General features: G+C 45.1%; 1 protein-coding gene across 2 annotated transcripts in view; it reads left to right on the plus strand.

Annotated features, from left to right (window-relative positions):
- LOC137436149 (calcium-dependent secretion activator 1) overlaps window positions 1-14,967 on the plus strand; it is a 156,906-nt gene that overhangs the window by 117,479 nt on the left and 24,460 nt on the right. For both annotated transcript variants that reach the window (XM_068129870.2, XM_078787109.1), the window contains exon 22: window positions 7,001-7,072. In XM_068129870.2, coding sequence (XP_067985971.2) covers window positions 7,001-7,072 — 72 coding nt within the window. The remainder of the gene's footprint in view (window positions 1-7,000; window positions 7,073-14,967) is intronic.

The raw sequence follows: 14,967 nt of genomic DNA on the forward strand, positions 1-14,967 counted from the left end.
GGACACTTGGTCCTACTATGGAAGGTGGCCCCTTTAGGCAGCAGCGTAGCTGCAATACCACTTGCAGCAGTTGCAAGAGCCACTTTGCCCATTGCTCGCACTTTGTTGAGTATATGAGACAATGTGAATGTTTTCCCAGTCCCACCACTTGCATCAACTGCAAGCATGCAGCCATGTCCGTGTTCCACACTCCGCATCACTTTATCGACAACAACGCGCTGCTCGTCATTAAGAAGGCACTCTGTTTGAGCGATGTGAGCCTCAAGTTCTCCTATATTGTGCACTGTTTCGTGCTCGATGACGCGCGGAATGCGAGACTGGAAATGAACTGGTTCAGGCTCAGGAAGGCCAAAGGTCTTACTGAGCGAAAAGCCGTGGCACTCAACTTTGTTCCTCAGCTCTAGTAGCACTGCACTCACAATGCGTCCATTTGGTTCATTCACACCTGCTGCACGCATGAAGTCCTCGCACAGCACATACTTGTGCCTTTCCCAGAACTGCACGTGGTTGCCTCTGAGAACGAATATGAGCATGTTGGCAAATACTTCGCGGACTGCAGGGCCAAATGCAATATTTGCAGCCTCTTCCATAACAGAATCCACCTCCTGGTCATTGTCAACGATGCCATATGCAATGCAGGCTGCCAGATAGGTCTCCATGACCCTACCACCAACACGACGGAGATCCTGAAAGCATGTGGGGCCAGGCACGCGGTACAGTAGCATGCGGAGATAGTACAACTCGGCAGTATGTGAGTTGACGGGAATAATGGGGAGCCGCCCAACCGTATCAGCCTTACGGTTATCCTGGAAACTCAGCCTTCTCTTCCGCAATTGAAACCTTTTCCTCAAGTAGGTGAAGTGTTGGAATACATCTGGATATAGAACATGACGCATGTGTGGATGGAGATTCATGGCTTCGAAAAAGGCAGTGAGGGTTGTTGCAGGGGGTCCTGACTCTGCCACGTTCTGTACGGCACCTTCGTCATTGAACGTGATCACCTGCTCATCCTGTAGATGGAGTGCCAGCATCTCGACTGGTGGGTACTTGCGTTGAATGGGGAAATCGTATATGCGCCAGTATCCCTCAGATGCGGTGATGTAACGCCCTAGTTCGTAGCGTGCCACTTCATCATGTCGTAATGCCTCTCGCATCCTCTCATGAGGCTCTAGTCTGACCAGGCACTGGTCCGGGCCCTTTTCAAGGTATTTGTACAGGTACTTGACACAGGTGACAGCACAGACGATCTCAAGGTTGATGTGAGCATCGTACCTGAGGACAATATATGGATTGTAAGGCACAACCCATGCATTGTTAACTAATACGTTAGCACCGCCTCGTATTGTCTTCATGATGGGATCACCAGGTGCTGCTTCTGCCCGTCTTCTGTACAGGGGATAGGAGTCATCAGAGAAGCTTGTCGTTTGGCGTAGGGCTTTGGGATAGTCCTTTGTGCACTTCCGGTCTGCCATGCAAGGGCTCAAGATGTTCCATTCCCCACATGGGCCGTGAATCATGTGTGATGTCACGATACGGTGTAGTTCCGGATTTGTGAGTCTGTCAGGAATCTCAGCAGAGACCACGCGATCGACATCTGCTGGTGTTCTGGGCTTGTCGCGAGGTACCACGGTCAGGAGCATGTGTATATGGGGAAGGTGATGCTTTTGCGTTTCCTTCACCATCACGTAAGCGTCCACATGCCCCAAGATGTCATGCTTGAGGATGTCTGCGAGGAGTGCTTCCACCTTCATATGAAACACCCGGGCGATGATATCAGGTCTTGCATTGGGTGGCTGACCCTCAAAAACCGATTCTTTAATTTCTGGCCACTTTGGGTTGCAGGTGAATGTTAGGAAAAAGTCTGGTTTTCCCTTGACTTGGACTAAAGCCATTGCATCCTGAAACTCTTTGGCATACCAACGTGGCGACCCATAAATTGACGGTGGCAGAATGGTGAGGCGTCCAGGTAGCACCTCAGCATCACTGTTCAACGCATCAACGATGATCTTATACTTTTCTGCCTTAATTGACTTCTGGTTGCAGCGAATCCAATTGAGACGGTGTGACTCAATTTTTGCCATCATGTCGCATACGTACTGCTGTGTCAACCTTCTACCACGAAGCAGTAGATTGAAGTGATGAGTAGGATCACGTACTTGTAGATGGTAGCGGTAGAAAGTTGTTGGCGTTGTCCCTGCCAACTCAGTGTGGTACCCCTGAGAGCCGCAGGGTAGCAGAAGTATGTATGATAGTGGGTCATACGCTGGATGCATGGCGTCTATTGTCTGTAAACCTCCTCCTCTGAGGTGAACAGTGACTGCCAGCCTTCCAAACTGCTCTGTTGTCATTGCCCCTGGAGCAATGACAGCCACATCGCTGTCTGGTGAGGGAAGGTTGACGGTACCATGATGAAGGTCTCGGCGCCGCGTGCTACCTGTTAACACAATATTCAGTTCATTGGCGCTATCATTATGAACCACATACTCAATGGCTGATTTGAATTGCTGGACGTATGGGTTGCACTCATGAATGGCCTGTTGTGCTCTTAGCAAAAACTGCTCATTCAGGCCACTGTTCGAGGTGTGGGCACGACGATAATCCAGCTCATGGGCTGGATCGTGAAAGTAGATCTGAGCAAAGCGTGGGGTACAACCCAGATCGGCAAGAGGAGCACCAATGTAATGGTAAACCTTACCTTGTATGCGCACTACAGGATTGAAGCCAGGCATACGTATCTCTCGGACACCGATACTTGCCATTGCCAGCGCGTTGTTGTACTGTTTCGCGTGCTTCACAAAGTCCTGGTTAAGGAAAAGGTTTTTAATAGCATCTGGAGGTTGTGATGGAATTGAACCGGGTTTTGGATTCGTAGGATCATGCATAAGATCGACCTTGCCGTGGTTGCAGCAAAATCCTCTTCTCTCCTCATTCCACACCAAAGCAGCACAATGCGAGCATTTAGTGCATTGAAATATTGAGGTCCTGCTCAACGCGTGCCTGTACTCACCATGAAGTACCTCTCGGAAGAAATCGGTATCATCGTATCGAGCAAGGTTGCGATTGTCATGGTGAGCCTGCTCTAGTCTCACACGGTGTACATCCTGATGGCGCAGGGCATCCCTTACTTGCCGGTCTTCTCGCTGGTGAGGGATTTCTTCTGCACGCCGCCTTGCCTCGCGTTCAGTGTTGTCTGCCAAGCGAGCAGTCCGTTCTTCATCCGTTTCTTCTGCACGACGCCTTGTCATGCGTCCAGTGTTGTCTGCCAAGCGAGCAGTCCGTTCGGCATCCGTTTCTTCTGCACGACGCCTTGCCTCGCGTTCAGTGTTGTCTGCCAAGCGAGCAGTCCGTTCTTCATCCGTTTCTTCTGCACGACGCCTTGCCTCGCGTTCAGTGTTGTCTGCCAAGCGAGCAGTCCGTTCTTCATCCGTTTCTTCTGCACGACGCCTTGCCTCGCGTTCAGTGTTGTCTGCCAAGCGAGCAGTCCGTTCTTCATCCGTTTCTTCTGCACGACGCCTTGCCTCGCGTTCAGTGTTGTCTGCCAAGCGAGCAGTCCGTTCTTCATCCGTTTCTTCTGCACGACACCTTGTCACGCGTCCAGTGTTGTCTGCCAAGCGAGCAGTCCGTTCCTCATCCGTTTCTTCTGCACGACGCCTTGTCATGCGTCCAGTGTTGTCTGCCAAGCGAGCAGTCCGTTCGTCATCCGTTTCTTCTGCACGACACCTTGTCACGCGTCCAGTGTTGTCTGCCAAGCGAGCAGTCCGTTCCTCATCCGTTTCTTCTGCACGACGACTTGTCACGCGCGTAACGTCGCGTGTCAAGCGAGCAGCGCGTTCTTCATCCGTTTCTTCTGCACGACGCCTCGTCATGCGTCCAGTGTTGTCTGCCAAGCGAGCAGTCCGTTCGTCATCCGTTTCAGCTGCACGACGACTTGTCACGCGTCCAGTGTTGTCTGCCAAGCGAGCAGTCCGTTCTTCATCCCTTTCAGCTGCACGACGCCTTGTCACGCGCGTAACGTCGCGTGCCAGGCGAGCAGCTCGTTCTTCGTCAGATTCCATTGCGCGTGCACTACGTGCAGCTTCGTTCCTTCGTTCTCGTAAATGACGACTCGATTGGGGCATTGTCTTTATCTACAATCTATCTATAAGATAGACAGTAAGTATATAGACGGTAAGTATAGATAAGATAGAATAGATAGATCTAACAATAAGACAGTGGGAAGATACAATCGAGACAGTAAGTCGGCACTTTCGTAAGGCCGGAAGTGAAGTCTTCACTGTCCGGAAGTTCGCATATCGCAGTTACGATTATTCGCCATTTAGTGTTAATATTCAATTAGCGCCAACGCATTTTGGCTTTTTGCAAGTTAATCGCAAGGAAAAGTAGAAAGAGAAGAGGAAAAAAAATGAAAAGGAAAACATACCAAACCGCGAGGGAAAACAACACGGCACGTCGACACAACAACGTGTCCTGTGATTGGCCGTACGTGGCTGCCAGTAGCTGCCCCAAAAAAAAAACTTTCACCGTCCGGCGACTGAATTTTAGGGGAAAAAATAAAACGCTCTTCGCTTAAAACAACGCCCTTCGCTCTGACTGAATTGGGACAATGTTTTTATGTTTTTAATTGAATTACTATCCGTAATGGCGCACGCTCTCACAGGAGCTCCGGAAGGTCGCATATCGCAGTTACGATGAATCGCAAATTAGTTTTAATTAGTTTTAAAACATAGTTTAACGCCAACATAGTTTGCCAACGTGAAATAAATGAATACGCTCTCAAATGTGCCGTCCGAGGCAGAGTCTGTTCGCCACGTTCGGCACACGTGATAGCTCGCTGCTCTCTGATTGGTTGAATCGTTTTTTGGACATAGCTCGGTAACTACTTGTCCGATTAATATGAAACCTTGAAAAGGCACATCCTCAGGTCCCCAGCAATATACCTGGCAAGTTTCAAGTATATCGGACCCGTGGTCGTCGAGAAACAGCGGTCACAGACAAACACACAGACATACACACATACACACACACACACACACACACACACACACACACACACACACACACACACACACAGAGATTACTGGAATTATAGATAGATGTTTGGGGTCATTGTCATGTTGCAAGGTCCACCTTCGGTTGAGGTTCAACTTTCCGACAGAAGGCCTCACATTATCCTCAAGAACCCTCTGGTACAATGAAGAATTCATAGTGGATTCTATGATGGTGAGCTGCCCAAGCCCTGATGCAGCAAAGCTGCCCCAAACCATAATATTTCCACCACCATGTTTTACAGTTGGTATCAGGTTCTTGTGGTCAAATGCTGTCCTTGGTTTTGGCCAAACATGTCTTCTGGTAACTGTGGCCAAATAGCTCTACCTTTGACTCATCTGTCCAGAGCACATTGTTCCAGAAGTGCTGGTCTTTGCCGAGGTGTTCATTGGAAAACTTTAGTCTTGCCCTTTTTTTCTTTTTTTTTTGTATACTGAATCGAGGCTCGTGAAAGAGCTAACATTTATTTCACAAACAAATCAACCAGACAAACAAAATATATAAAAAGAGGGAGCGGAAGACAAGATGGGGAGAGAAGGGGAAGCACACAAACATAACATTTGAGAGCAGGGAGATGTGTGGGAGGGAGAGGGCTTGGGGGGAGGAGGGGTCGGAAGGGGTGGGGGGGGGGGGGTGGGAGAAGTATAAAACACAAGGACACCAAGGACTTCCAGGACAGAAGTTGGTATTTCAAAAAAGTGGATTTGGGGTGAGATGATGTTCTTTGTTCTCGATGCCCTGATGTTCTTTCTGGACAGCAAAGGTTTCCTCCTGGCACACCTCCCATGTAGATCTAATTTGTGCAGCCTCTTTCTAATGGTAGACTCGTGCACTTTGACATCAACAGTGGCAAGAGCTACCTGTCGGTCCCGTGATGACATTCTGGGGTTCTTAGAGACTTCTTTCAGCATCTTGCGGTCTGCTCTCGGGCTGAACTTGCTGGGGCGGCCTGGTCTGAACAAGATGGCAGTTGTTTGGAATCTTCTCCACTTGTAGATGATCTTTCAGACAGTCGAATGATTGATTTCAAATTGTTTGGAGATCTTTATAAATCCCTTCCCAGACTCGTAGGCATCTATAACCTTCTTTCTGAAGGCCTCAGAGAGCTCTTTTGATCTAGGCATGGTGACGCCGCACACTTCAGCAACAAAGAGCAAACTAGACGTCTGAGGTTTAAATAAGACAGGTTCCTCCAAGATCCTCTCTAACGATGTTGTAATCATTTGCACCTGAGCTGGTGCACCTGATTCTAATTTTAGGTATTTTAAGTAGTGATAAATGTAGGGGTGTACTTACTTTTTCCACATGCGAAATTTGCATTTATGTTTATTTAAATTATACAATGGACTACAAAATGTAAATGTTTCATGATATTTTTTATATTATATCACCTTTATCTATCAATATTGTTGAAATGAAGATCAAATAGCTGTATGTTGAAATATGTTGAAAAAATCAAAACTTTACATGGGGTGTACTTACTTTTTCACGTGACTGTACAGTGTACATGATGCACCACAACTGCACCATTTTGTTGGTCTGACATGATTATACATTATTTATTTGCAAACAGTAAGAACTTTAGGATGGGATATTAGACATAGTTATGAGTACTGCATCATTAATTAATGATATTTTCATGTTCAGAAGGGTAGTGGAATGAGCTATGATGATTTTTGTGCAAAAAATGAAGTTGTTTGCATGGCCACCACAAGAACATGCAAACTAGTGGTGTATTGAAAGCAAACATTGCCTTGTTCCTCTGGGCGAATATCGAAGAAAAAGACAAACATTGTCGATGTAGTCCCTGACAAAGACTGATATTTTAAAAAGGTTTCACCTCTTCTATCATGTATTTTTGACAAAAAAGCCTCTCCTTTCACCAGTTTTTTTTTTTTTTTTTTTAAATACTTTTGTGAGTATACATTTTTTCCCCACATTTGTTTGTCACCAGCTAGAACAATGCAAGGCCTATATCGAGATTGAGAAAACTTTAAAACACATGACTTCACTTCTCATCACTCAGGTAATGGATGATGTGCCATTTTTTTCACAATTTTAAGAGCGTATTGAGGAGCTTTGTACATTAAACCCTACCCCTCATCGTCACCTGTATCCCTTGTCTGCCCATCTCCGTTTACCTTCTCCCTCTGCCCTGCTATTGGTGTTTCCCTTTTCTCCTGCATTCCCTTTGTTATGTTGTGTCCTCATCTGTTCTGTGTCTTTGCTCTTTCACGAGGTGTGTGTGTGTGTGTGTGTGTGTGTGTGTGTGTGTGTGTGTGTGTGTGTGTGTGTGTGTGTGTGTGTGTGTGTGTGTGTGTGTGTGTGTGTAATTATATTATATTATATACATAAATTATATTATATTTTATACATATATTATATTTTATACACATTATATTGTATTATATTTTATACATATATTATATTGTATTATATTTTATACATATATTATATTATATTATATTATATACATATTATATTATATACATTTTATATTATATTATATTATATTATATCCATATTATATTATATACATATTATATTAAATATATATGATATTATCTACATATATTATATTATATTATATTATATTATATACATATTATATTATGTTATATTATATTATATACATATTATATTATATACATATTATAGTATATTATATTATATCCATATTATTTTATATTATATTATATTATATTATTATATACAAATTATATTATTATATACATATTATATTATTATATACATATTATATTATTGTATACATGTAATCTTATATAATATATATTTTCTGTTACGTGCTCCTCCCCAAACCCCGGTCACGGTGTACCTCCGAGCCCCGAGAGGAGTCATGGCAGAAAGATGTGTTATTCTGTATGTCAAAGATCAATGGTGAAACCACACCAATTGTTACCAACAAATAAGTATTGTATTCAGGTCACACAAGATTAACAGTACAATAACAATATTAATCAATTGTTCAATCAATATATCATTCCTATGATGGTACCATCAGTTTCGTACAATATAACTCACTGTGCTCCAAGTGAGCGAAAATAACATTCCCAATGTCTCTGTCCCAGCTTCAAACCAAAGTCGATCCATGCTTCAGTGATCGTCAGAACAATGTTGTATCGAGACCAGAATCCCGTTCAGTTGACAGTCACACTGCCAAAGATAGGCAAAAAGGTGCCCTCAAGGCGACTGGGAAATCACCCCCTTTGGATATGGACGTTCAACGGCTCCCTTTACGGCGAACCGCAAATTTCCACTCAAAATCCACGTTGCACCCACACACCAGCTTAACTTCTGGATGCGGTGAAATGGTTGAAGCGAGGCAAAGAGCCCAGAGTGATGCAAAATCAGGCGCGAGACAAAAACGGCCAACGGGCCTCTTCTCGAGGCGCAACTGCCCTCAAACAACGATTCTCTTCGGAATCAATCGCAAAACCTGACACACAGGTTGATCTGTCACAGCGATAACAACTCTGTTGCAGGAATCCCTTTCCCGGGAAACCCGAAGTTCACTCGTGACCCTCGTTCGCCAACGTTTGCTCAAGACCTCGAAGCAGCTCGGCTTCTTGTCCGAATCACTCGCTCCGCCTCCTTTTCTTCTTCTTCCTCTTCGTCTTCGTCCGGTTCCGGTTTCTTTTAAAACATTAACTTTTTTTTACCTTTTGAAAATAGTAATCTCTATTTTACTTAAACGACAACAATAGTAGTACATGCAACCAAAAATGTTTACAGTGGATGAGAACCACAACAACGGAAGTGACGAATCCATAACAATATATATATATATATATATTAGATGATAATATTATATAATATAATATACATACCGTCAGATCCCGCTGTTCGCGGGGGATATGTTCCTAGAAAATTCGGTGAATAGTGGGGTCTAACTGTATATTATATCATATAATATATATATATTATAATATAATATAATATAATACATATTAAATAAACATTAATAGATTAATGTATGCACAAGTGAACAGAGTACATTGGACTCTTGTTAGGATATATTAACAGATTCCATAGAGTATTCATCTTCACTGGAATTGTGCAATACAGATTAATTATTGACAAAGTTCATTATTTACCTGATGTAATGTCAATGCAGGAGCTTATTCGGTACAGACATGCTACACTTTGTGCCATTACTGGTTAACCATACAGTTTTTGCTTCCTGTTTTGAAAATTAGTGTGAAAATAAACACGTCATGACGGTTTGGTTGGTCAAAGAGAAACTTGTGGCTATTTTTGAAGCGCATACATGCAAGAAACACTGGCTTGGCAAAGTGTTGATCCATGATTTAAAAAATTGTGCTATTGCTTTTTGGAGCTTGAAATGCTGCATAAGAAGGACTGTTCTTGCACACTGAGGATCAATCAGTTCATAGTCAAAGTTAACGACAATGCATCAAATCATTTTCACCACCTGACAAATTATTCTCATTGCTTTTTCCAAATCTTGATTTCATGCAGTAAACCCGACCGTTCTCCCACCAGTCACACACTTCCATTAAGGCCAATTTACATAGAGCCTTGCACCTCAAAATTATGGGGTGCAATATATGTGTGTGTGGTGTGTGGTGTGTGGTGTGTGTGTCTACTTTTATTCAAATATGACAGACAACACTTGATAGACAAAGGATTATTTATTAACGTACAGACAGAGAAAAGTTTGTCCTCGGGCAAGCAGATCTCTAAATTATATTACAAGTCTTTTATGATTCAATCAACCAAGCCTGGTGACATGTTTACATATTCTCAAGCATCGTATTCGGAGAACCTTTTGAATGGCCTTTCGAGGACTCAAACTATTTTCCAAAAGTGAATGCCAACAAAATTCTGTGTGCACAAGATAGCCAGATTGACGATGAGACATATCCCTGTGTACAGCTTCTCCCTGAGCCTCCATATCCACAATCCAAGACAGCCGCGCGTATATATATATCTGCCATCAACACCACATGACCACTTGCTATGTTTACCGTGCACTTCAATGAACTTCCATGCCCCAGGCACACAACCCACTCAGTAAATCCAATCTATCGCAGCTTGTCTCCTACCATGTCTGTCTGAATGCTAATGGACAAACAGCTAGACCGCACACTCAACCGTATCTTCCCAATGCTAATGTTCCTTCACTACAAATTCAACAATTATTTTTCCATTCTGATTATTTTTCAATGCAAAATCTTTGGGGATAAAATGCCTTCTTCTTCAAACTTTGAAAATAACATTGACATCTCTCATTCAAATCGTCTCAGTGACATTCTAACTGGGTTCTCAAATGAAAGCAACAGAATTTATATTCATCATGGAACATGGACAACACAAAATGCCTGTCTGCGCTCACCCCTCCCAGGGCACAATGCCAGTGGCAACTTGCATGTTTACGTCTTCTCCGCCGGCTCAACAAGCCTTTTTGTCCCCCGTCGCACCGCGGAGCAAAAGAGGAACTATGGTTTTCCCCTTCGTCCGTGCGTGCGTGCGTACGTGCGTTCGTGCGTGCATGCGTGCGTAAGCGAAGGACCGAATTCTAATTTGGTGTGTGGGTGCAACCCACGTCAAAATCCAAGATGGCCGCAGCCATGTATGTCTGACGCCATGTATGTCTGAACCTTGTGAGCGGAATATCTTGAAAAATAAGCGAAGTACCAACTTCTAATCTAGTGTGTGGGTGTATCTAGGCATAAGGAAGAAGGCTATTCAAAATTGGGTCGCCACGTCAAAATCCAAGATGGCCGCAGCCATGTATGTCTGACGCCATGTATGTCTGAACCTTGTGAGCGGAATATCTTGAAAAATAAGCGAAGTACCAACTTCTAATCTGGTGTGTGGGTGTATCTAGGCAAAGGAAGAAGGCGATTGAAAATTGGGTCGCCACTTCAAAATCTAAGATGGCCGCCACCATATATATGTCTGAACCTTGTGAGTGAAATATCTTGAAAAATAAACGAACTACTAACTTCTAATCTGGTGTGTGGGTGTATCTATGCATAAGGGAGAACGCTATTGAAAATTGGGTCGCCACGTCAAAATCCAAGATGGCCGCCTTGCGTCTTCCACTTTGTCAACTCACATCACTTCACTGACGGGGGACCTAGGCGTAACACTTGTTTTTTTTAAACGGCTTCTCTCGAGCACTTTATTTTCTCAAACATGACCATGCCTGTCTGAATTCAGACAGGCAGGCAGCTTCTGCTCGAACCAATATTTTTTTTAAACCAGAATACCACTCGCTCTCATCGGGCCCACAGCCACTCACACACACACACACACCTCAAACACATACCTCATTCAGACACACAATGCAGCCCTTAACCCAACAAATAATCAGATTCAAATGCCACACGACACATTTTTAAAATTAATTAAAACAGTAAAATACATCACTGAAACTAATATACAATTTGATGCAACTACATATGCACCTTCAGATGCAAATACAAACACGTACCACCTCGTCGACCTAGTTGTGGAACCCAGTTCCAATAGAGATCCCAGATCCCAGATCCCTTTGCCTGCTCAGGTTCCCTTAACCTTTTGCCAATAATATGATTCACTATGTTCCAGATCACGTCACCCGTGTAGTCAGAACACCGCAAAGAGACCAAGTTTTGGTAGATGCTAAGCATACAAAGAACATGTAAGGGCATCTATAATGGTCCCCTTACCCTGCTGCCTGTTGGCCACCAGCTCGCATCTCCTCCACTGTTTTGTCCCTCTCGGTCCTCCATCTACTGGGATGTTGCAACCATTGATTTTGCCAACCTTGATTTTGCGGGTGGCAAGCCCGCTGACAATGCTGGCCGTAATTTCTGCACTTCTCCAATGGTATTTTTAGCTGCTTCTGGGCTACCCTTTAAGCCAGCCCTTTTTTTTTTTTTTTTTTTTTTTTTTTTTTGTATGCAAGATCGAGGCTCGTGAAAGAGCGAACATTAATCACACAGAAAGACAAACAGACACATAAAACAAATAACATCGGGAGCGGTAGACAAGATGGGGAGAGAGGGGGAAGGACACAAACACAACATTTGAGAGCAGGGACCGAGAGACATGGAGACATCGAGAGATCTGTGGGAGGGAGAGGGCTTTGGGGGGGGAGGCATGTGAAGGGGGGAGGCATGTGAAGGAGGGGGGGGGGGTGGGAGAGGTATAAACATATGGACACTGCGAGGATTTCCAGGAAAGAAGTTGGAATTTCAAACAAGGTGGATCTGGGGTGAATTAGTGGGGGTAGAAAAGATCAAGGTTATGGATGGGGGAAGATAAGAGATGGTGGTGAACAGCTGTTTTAAAGACCTGGAGGGAGGAGAGGGATTGAAGGGAGTGTGGGAGTTTGTTCCACAGGCGGGAGAAAAGAGGAATGAAAGAGTGAAGGTGAGCAGAGAGCCGAGATTTCGGCAGTTTAACCATCAGAGGGTTGCTGGCAGATCTTGTGCGACCTGTAGGAATATTTGGGGGACAGAGCACAGAGAGAGCTGGGGGAGCAAGGCCGGAGAGGAGTCGGTAGAAGACAGAAAGGCCACCTACCTGCCTGCGGTGAGTGAGTGAAAGGCCCTCAGAGATAGCTTCATCGCGGGAGATTCCAATGATTTTGAAAGCTTTGGATTCAACAGCGTGAAGCCGAGCCAGGTGTGAGGCAGGAGCACCAGCCCATAGGGGAGAACAGTATTCCATTGAGCTGCGGATGAAAGCCTTGTATGTGGTGAGGAGCTCAGGTGTGCCGAGGAAGGACTTCGCACGACGGAGGATGCCCAGTCGGCGACTGGCTTTGGAGGCCAGCTTGGAAATGTGGTTTTCCCAAGAAAGATCATGGCAGATAGTGAGACCCAAAACCTTGAGTGACAGAACTTCTTGGAGAGGATTGTTGAGAAAGTAGATGGGAGGGTTGTCCAGTCGATCTTTTCGGAGAGACATAGTAAGAGAGTGAGATTTGTCAGGATTGAAAGACATGTTCCACTTGTTTGACCAGTCTGTGATTTTGTCCAGGTCTTCAGAGAGTGAAGAGGCTGCAGACTGCCGATCTGAGGGAAGAGGAATGGAGCGGCAGAGAGTGGAGTCATCAGCAAAGAGATAGAGAGGATTTTCCAGAGAGTCGGAGAGATCATTGATAAAGACCAGAAAAAGCACAGGGCCCAGCACACTTCCTTGGGGAACTCCAGCCTGAACAGGAAGGGGAGATGAGAGAAATCCATTCAGGGCCACACGTTGACTACGACCAGAGATGAAGTCCGCAAGCCATGCATGGAGATTTCCATGGATACCATAGGAGGAGAGTTTGGTGAGCAGAGCTGGGTGCCAGACCATATCAAAGGCCCGTGATATGTCAAGGGAGACAGCTCTGATTTCCTGTTTGGCATTGAGGACCTCCATCCATTGTTGAGACAGCAGAAGCAGCATGTCCAGAGTAGAGTGACCTGGTCTGAAACCAAATTGATGATCAGAGATCAAGCCATTGGAGAAGAGGAAAGATTTCATATCCGAAGCAATGATGGATTCCATGACTTTGCTGATAATTGGGAGCAGGCTGATTGGTCTGTAGTTGCAAGGATCTGTTTTTGCACCTTTTTTGTGTAAAGCGGTAATGTTAGCTGATTTCCAGGATGCTGGCAGATGACCTTGAGCAAAAGATAGGGTGAAAAGAACAGAGAGAGGGTGAGATAGAGCGGCGGAGCAGGATTTTAGGACCCGTGGGCTGATGCCGTCTGGTCCAGTTGCAGAATCAGAGTCGAGGTTTGACAAAAACTCCTCCACCTTGTCAGGAGAGAAGGACACAGAGTCCAGGAGCAGTTGGGTTCGACTGGGAAAGGTGGGAACAGAGAGAGATGGGTTTGGGACTAAGGATTTCGAGGCGAACACAGAGTTGAGGCATTCGGCTTTGTCACGTGCGATGTCAACTGTGTGGCCATTTGAGGTAAGGGAGGGGATGGAGGGGGAACAAACACCAGAAACGGATTTGACCAGACGCCACCAGGATTTGGAGGAAGGAGACAGGTTTGAGAGTTAATTCTTGAGTGAGGAGAGATAGTGCTTCCTGGCACTCCTGAGGGTAGACACACACTTGTTCCGAGCTTGGTGGAAGGAACTGAGATTTCCTTCAGTTGGATTAGCCTTCCAAGAGGCAAAGGCAAGTTGTTTCAGGGCAACTGCCTCACCACAAGATTCAGTGTACCATGGACGGGAGGAAGGGTAAGACAATTGAAGGCGAGATGGGATAAATCTGTGCATGAGAGAGATCAGTTTGCTTTGGAAGAATTCCCAGGAAGAATTGATGTCAGAGGCAGTGGAGATGGGAGACCAATCCAGACGATTGATGGCTGCTTGAAGACCGTCCCAGTCGGCCTGAGTGAAATGCCAGACTCTTCGACGCTGAGGAGGCTCTCTGAGAATGGCCAGAGAGATGTCCACTTTGACAAGCACATGATCAGAAGAACCGATTGGAGCAGAAGAAGAGCAGCAGACATTAGCAGGGAAGTTTGTCATAACCAAGTCTAGAAGAGAAGATACTCCATTGGCTGAGATCCGGGTCGGGAAATTGACAGATTGTGTCAATCCCAGTGAGTCACAGAAGTCCTTTGCTGAGGTGCCATGACTGGTGAGAGAGGAACCCACACCCAACCAGGTGGCATGATGACAGTTGAAGTCACCACATATGAGGAAGAGAGAGTTGGGATGAGTGGATAGAAGTTGGTCCATGTTGTCAGACATTGAAATGTAGATGGAGTCATCACTGTTTGGGGGACGGTACAGAACACATATGAACAAAAGGTGGGAGCGGAGAGGAAGCCGTAACCAGAGGTACTCCTGCGGGTGAGGAGGAAAGAGAGCAGTGCAAGGAGAGTGAGGAAGAGAGTTTTTGACAAAGATAGCCACCCCACCACCAGGCCGAGGCTC

This window comes from Myxine glutinosa, chromosome 11 (genome assembly GCF_964187855.1).
Source record: "Myxine glutinosa chromosome 11, kmMyxGlut1.1, whole genome shotgun sequence".
Lineage (NCBI taxonomy): Eukaryota > Metazoa > Chordata > Myxini > Myxiniformes > Myxinidae > Myxine > Myxine glutinosa.